The sequence below is a fragment of the Schistocerca serialis genome, chromosome 10 (genome assembly GCF_023864345.2).
Source record: "Schistocerca serialis cubense isolate TAMUIC-IGC-003099 chromosome 10, iqSchSeri2.2, whole genome shotgun sequence".
Taxonomy (NCBI): Eukaryota; Metazoa; Arthropoda; class Insecta; order Orthoptera; family Acrididae; genus Schistocerca; species Schistocerca serialis.
The window spans coordinates 192,910,569-192,917,226 of NC_064647.1; the positions used below are offsets into that span (position 1 = coordinate 192,910,569).

The window sequence follows — 6,658 nt, forward strand, 5'->3', positions numbered from 1 at the left end:
ACAATCATGAAGTAATTATCTTTAAAATAAAAATATTTGGAACTGTTCCAGACATACAGTTTTTTAAAAAAATTTCCCGAATATTACAAACGCAAAATGGTGCTCTAGCGTTCATCTTTGGTGGTTTATATCTCGGACCAATACTTTTTTGTACGAAACAAAAAAATACAGGTTTCGTACATAGTCTTGAAATGAAACGTGTTATCTTCAGTAATATCCGACAGTATGAAGTTAGGATTTTTTCTTAGTCCGCCAGAATTGATACCGACTATGGCAAGACGAGATAGATATGTAATGACCCTTGTCATTCATTTTAAGACCATTGGTATCCTCTTCGTAGCCATATAACTACTTAGCTTCAACTTGTAAATCCACTGACTTGCTCTCGGAAACGCAATTTTTTCCTTAAAAATACTTTGTGTGTGTAACAAAGTTATACTTCCTTTAACATATTTTCGGTGTAACCAAACGCCCCTAATGATTTCAACACCGTTACGAACTAATCCTTACTGAAAATACTACTATTAAGATAAACAGAAGTTAAACAGTTTCTCAGAAGTCGACTGCAAGTGGTTGTCGCCACAAGTTAACAAACTGTAATGTTGCTCTCATTGTCAGTACAATGACGTCACTCGTGCTGTGTACCGTCTGTGGTCTAATGTCGCGACAGTACGTGTCACAGTGTGGTTTCAGATGGTGGATTTCCTTTACCACAATCAATTTTCACTTTCATGTTAATTTTCAGCCGTTTCTGAAACGTGCTTGGGTTGTTAGGTTTCTAGCTACTTTAAAAACAATTTGATGAATATGGACAAAGTGATTTTATGTGAAGTGAAAGAAATAAATTATTTTATGCTTCGCCTAAAGCGCGAGTTAGGTTTCACATAGTCGATGTTTTTGCGTGCTGGTTGGCGTGGAAGATGACATGGCGTAAGAGATAACTGCTCAGAATAAGTTCAAAGATAAAACACCAAACGGAGACTAAGCATACTGGAGCTTTGTGGATCAAATCTACTATCCTATTCGCAGACCGGTGTAAGATGTGCTTTCTTCAAGCATTGGGCACTTTTTTAGTTCGAGGGATCTACTGTACATTATGATTAAACTATTAAATTCGCAATAGAATCTGATAGGGATCCCATCGGGCCATGCAGCTTTGTTCTGTCCTGTTTGAGCTGTTTCTGACAACCACTGACAAGGTCTGTTTCACTCACACGTCTTTGCATTAGTAGGAGTATTGTAATGGGACGATACTCCTGGATTTTCAGTTGTAAAGCAACATTTGCAGTTGGTGGAAACGGATGGCGTCCTCCATTTTAAGAGTGCAGAATACCGAACACCTCGTCACGGACAGATCTAAGCTATCAGTGTCGAGTGGAGACTGTGCAGGCCACCTGAGGAAGCGATAGCTGCGTCTTCATACGCCTACCCCATCGCTAATGGCAGGTTTGACTGTATGGAACACAAACTGCTTACGTCTGGTCTGCCTGGGACCGTTATTATCCTCTGTTCGAGAAGCGTGATGAAAGTTCCCTTCAGAAGCTCAAAATTGTCACTACTACTACCACGCCATCTCGACCCTACAAAGTTTTAGATACAACAGCACAAAGCTAATTCAATTTTAGCAGTGCCTTTGAAAATATGGACGCTTTGAGTCTTTCTATTAGTGAGGCTTCATGGCTGAAGATCACGAAAGATGATCCAGCAGTCGTTTATTACACGAAAAAACTATGATATCCTTTAGTTGGAGCAGCATGTTACTCTGAGACGAGGAATCACTGTCCAACACCCATCGTACAGTTTTAGCGCTTGCTCTCTGTAGTAACCTTGAGTGAAAGAAAGGAAAAGGAGATTCGTGTTATGCTAGAACTTTTGACTGAAGAAATCAAGGACTTTTATAAGAGAAATTTAATTGCTTAACAACTTATTGAAGAATTGGACTTGAGCACGATGGACAACTCAGAATAGTACAGATAATTTCCCATTTTGAAAAAATTATAAAACAAGTCCTTTTCATCTTTTTTTCTCAAGCTTGTTGCTGTACCTGAGAATGTTGATGATTCTGAACAGTCAATAAAAACGATAAATGCTTAACACGTCACAGGTTTTTTTTGCACTCCTGGCACTTGGATCGATTATTAAGGAGCGAACACTGAGATACACCGTTCAAACATTTGTCGTGATCATACCACTCAAAAAGTCACGTGGCTATAATTTGGCATAACAGTGCAGCCAATTAGTGTTCGAAACAGCTGTTTTCGTAACAAAATAGGGGAAGTTTCTGTTATTAACGGTTCAATATGTTTTTGAATCCGAATTTATGACTACTGCCTTGTACCAGATCGGCTTTACAATGAAAAACGCAGAAAACATCAAAACTATTGCCCTTTTTTCAGTGTATCTCGAAAATTATGCGTCTTTTCGAAGATGACCACTCTGTACAAAATTAAAGTAGACAAAATCTTCTACAAAATACACTAATCAGCCTAAATTTACTGACGAGCTGTATCAGAGCTCGAGCCCGCTGAAAACTCAAAAAATATACATGTTATAAATAAAAACCTTTACACCACCTAAAAGTAGATTATATTTCCTACAAGGGACGTCTCTAACATTCAGTTTTCTCATAAGGAGGGAGCAATCGAAAATTATGAAAAATGTCTTCTGCGCCCTAGAGACAACGACCTGTCTACCTATCATAGTCACTATACTTTCCTTGAATTCCACTTAAAAGAGATCGTTTTGAATGAATTTATGGGAAAATATATTTGATGAAAAGGCAAATAAATTATATTTGGTACGTATTACATAGATGACACTGCATGGAAAAATGATTATCAAATCTATATGACAAAAATGCCACCACTGCAGTACCTTGAAAAGGCTTTACTCTATCACACGATTAGTTTCGGCGGGGCATTATCACCATCCTCAGGACCCACCACTATCAAAAGAGTATTTGATTTCCTTGGCACATTTACTGTGGGATTCCTGTTACTAGCATACGTGGACTAGCTATCATCAGAAGGCTGTACTCGGGTATGGGCTATACTTGGGTATGGGCTGTAATCGGGTAAGGGCTGTACTCGGATGTGGGCTTTCCTAGGATGTGGGCTTTCCTCGGCTGTGGGCTTTACTCAGGCGTGGGCTGTACTCAGTTGTGGGCTGTACTCAGAAGGGGACTTTACTAAACTGTGAGCTGTGCTCAGTTGTGGGCTTTACTCAGGCGTGGGCTGTACACAGTTGTGGGCTGTACTCAGAAGGGGACTTTACTAAAGTGTGAGCTGTGATCAGTTGTGGGCTGTACTCAGTTGTGGACTATACTCAGTTGTGAACTATACTCAGTTGTGGACTATACTAAGTTGTGGACTATACTCAGTTGTGGACTGTACTCAGTTGTGGACTGTACTCAGGTGTGGGCTGTACTCGGCTGTGGGCTGTACTCGGCTGTGGGCTGTACTCGGCTGTGGGCTGTACTCAGAAGGGGACTTTACTAAAGTGTGAGCTGTGCTCAGTTGTGGGCTGTACTCAGTTGTGGGCTGTACTCAGTTGTGGGCTGTACTCAGGTGTGGGCTGTACTCAGTTGTGGGCTGTACTCGGCTGTGGGCTGTGCTTGGCTGTGGGCTGTACTCGACTGGGGGCTGTACTTGGCTGTGGGCTGTGGGCTGTACTCGGCTGTGCGCTGTACTCGGCTGTGGGCTGCACTCGGCTGTGGGCTGCACTCGGCTGTGGGCTGCACTCGGCTGTGGGCTGCACTCGGCTGTGGGCTGCACTCGGCTGTGGGCTGCACTCGGCTGTGGGCTGCACTCGGCTGTGGGCTGCACTCGGCTGTGGGCTGCACTCGGCTGTGGGCTGCACTCGGCTGTGGGCTGCACTCGGCTGTGGGCTGCACTCGGCTGTGGGCTGCACTCGGCTGTGGGCTGCACTCGGCTGTGGGCTGCACTCGGCTGTGGGCTGCATTCGGCTGTGGGCTGCGCTCGGCTGTGGGCTGCGCTCGGCTGTGGGCTGCGCTCGGCTGTGGGCTGCGCTCGGCTGTGGGCTGCGCTCGGCTGTGGGCTGTACTCGGCGGTGGGCTGTACTCGGCTGTGGGCTGTACTCGGCTGTGGGCTGTACTCGGCTGTGGGCTGTAGTCGGCTGTGGGCTGTAGTCGGCTGTGGGCTGTAGTCGGCTGAGGGCTGTACTCGGCTGAGGGCTGTACTCGGCTGTGGGCTGTACTCGGCTGTGGGCTGTACTCGGCTGTGGGGTTTACTCGGCTGTGGGCTGTGCTCGGCTGTGGGCTGTGCTCGGTTGTGGGCTGTGCTCGGTTGTGGGCTGTGCTCGGTTGTGGACTGTGCTCGGTTGTGGACTGTGCTCGGTTGTGGACTGTGCTCCGTTGTGGACTGTGCTCCGTTGTGGACTGTGCTCGGTTGTGGACAGTGGTCGGCTGTGGACTGTGCTCGGCTGTGGGCTGTGCTCGGCTGTGGGCTGCGCTCGGCTGTGGGCTGCGCTCGGCTGTGGGCTGCGCTCGGCTGTGGGCTGCGCTCGGCTGTGGGCTGCGCTCGGCTGTGGGCTGCCCTCGGCTGTGGGCTGCACTCGGCTGTGGGCTGCACTCGGCTGTGGGCTGCACTCGGCTGTGGGCTGCACTCGGCTGTGGGCTGCACTCGGCTGTGGGCTGCACTCGGCTGTGGGCTGCACTCGGCTGTGGGCTGCACTCGGCTGTGGGCTGCACTCGGCGGTGGGCTGCACTCGGCGGTGGGCTGCACTCGGCTGTGGGCTGCACTCGGCTGAGGGCTGTACTCGGCTGTGGGCTGTACTCGGCCGTGGGCTGTACTCGGCCGTGGGCTGTACTCGGCCGTGGGCTGTGCTCGGCCGTGGGCTGTGCTCGGCCGTGGGCTGTGCTCGGCCGTGGGCTGTGCTCGGCCGTGGGCTGTGCTCGGCCGTGGGCTGTGCTCGGCCGTGGGCTGTGCTCGGTCGTGGGCTGTGCTCGGTCGTGGGCTGTGCTCGGTCGTGGGCTGTGCTCGGTCGTGGACTGTGCTCGGTCGTGGACTGTGCTCGGTCGTGGACTGTGCTCGGTCGTGGACTGTGCTCGGTCGTGGACTGTGCTCGGTCGTGGACTGTGCTCGGTCGTGGACTGTGCTCGGTCGTGGACTGTGCTCGGTCGTGGACTGTGCTCGGTCGTGGACTGTGCTCGGTCGTGGACTGTGCTCGGTCGTGGACTGTGCTCGGTCGTGGACTGTGCTCGGTCGTGGACTGTGCTCGGTCGTGGACTGTGCTGGGTCGTGGACTGTGCTCGGTCGTGGACTGTGCTCGGTCGTGGACTGTGCTCGGTCGTGGACTGTGCTCGGTCGTGGACTGTGCTCGGTCGTGGACTGTGCTCGGTCGTGGACTGTGCTCGGTCGTGGACTGTGCTCGGTCGTGGACTGTGCTCGGTCGTGGGCTGTGCTCGGTCGTGGGCTGTGCTCGGTCGTGGGCTGTGCTCGGTCGTGGGCTGTGCTCGGTCGTGGGCTGTGCTGGGTCGTGGGCTGTGCTCGGTCGTGGGCTGTGCTCGGTCGTGGGCTGTGCTCGGTCGTGGGCTGTGCTCGGTCGTGGGCTGTGCTCGGTCGTGGGCTGTGCTCGGTCGTGGGCTGTGCTCGGTCGTGGGCTGTGCTCGGTCGTGGGCTGTGCTCGGTCGTGGGCTGTGCTCGGTCGTGGGCTGTGCTCGGTCGTGGGCTGTGCTCGGTCGTGGGCTGTGCTCGGTCGTGGGCTGTGCTCGGTCGTGGGCTGTGCTCGGTCGTGGGCTGTGCTCGGTCGTGGGCTGTGCTCGGTCGTGGGCTGTGCTCGGTCGTGGGCTGTGCTCGGTCGTGGGCTGTGCTCGGTCGTGGGCTGTGCTCGGTCGTGGGCTGTGCTCGGTTGTGGGCTGTGCTCGGTCGTGGGCTGTGCTCGGTCGTGGGCTGTGCTCGGTCATGGGCTGTGCTCGGTCGTGGGCTGTGCTCGGTCGTGGGCTGTGCTCGGTCGTGGGCTTTGCTCGGTCGTGGGCTGTGCTCGGTCGTGGGCTGTGCTCGGTTGTGGGCTGTGCTCGGTTGTGGGCTGTACTCGGTTGTGGGCTTTGCTCGGTTGTGGGCTGTACTCGGTTGTGGGTTGTACTCGGTTGTGGGCTGTACTCAGCTGAGGGCTGTACTCGACTGAGGGCTGTACTCAGAAGGGGACTTTACTAAAGTGTGAGCTGTGCTCAGTTGTGAGCTGTACTCAGTTGTGGGCTGCACTCAGGTGTGGCCTGTACTCGAGTACAGGCTCCTGATGAAAGCTAGCCCACATGTGCTAGTAACAAGGATCCCACAGTAAATGCACCAAGGAAATCAAATACTCTTTTAGCGTTGGTGGGGCCTGAGGATGGTGGTAACGTGCCGCCGAAACTAGTTCTATGTTAGAAGAGACATTCTCAAGATACAGCGGTGGTGGTACTTTTTCTCATACTTATCATCAGTTGAAGTCCCTCGTCCATGCGATAAGGACATCCATAAATTGATAATATGAAATGTACATATTATAATATACATGCCTAAGGAGATGAGTGAATGTCGAGCCCAGGACTGAATCATCACTTCGAGCAGTTTCTCCATCTGCAAAAGAAAGATGTCATTTAGTGAGAGATGTGGATAGAAAAGACAGATAAGCTGTATAGCGAACTATCGATTTGGGA

The 6,658-nt window shown here is 51.3% G+C and overlaps 1 protein-coding gene across 1 annotated transcript; it reads right to left on the reverse strand.

Moving 5' to 3' along the window:
* Window positions 1-3,562: 3,562 nt before the first annotated feature.
* On the reverse strand, window positions 3,563-5,923 carry LOC126424671 (proteoglycan 4-like). The gene has a single exon (XM_050087401.1). It carries the CDS (start codon window positions 5,921-5,923, stop codon window positions 3,563-3,565), a length of 2,361 nt encoding a protein of 786 aa, XP_049943358.1.
* Window positions 5,924-6,658: the final 735 nt, after the last annotated feature.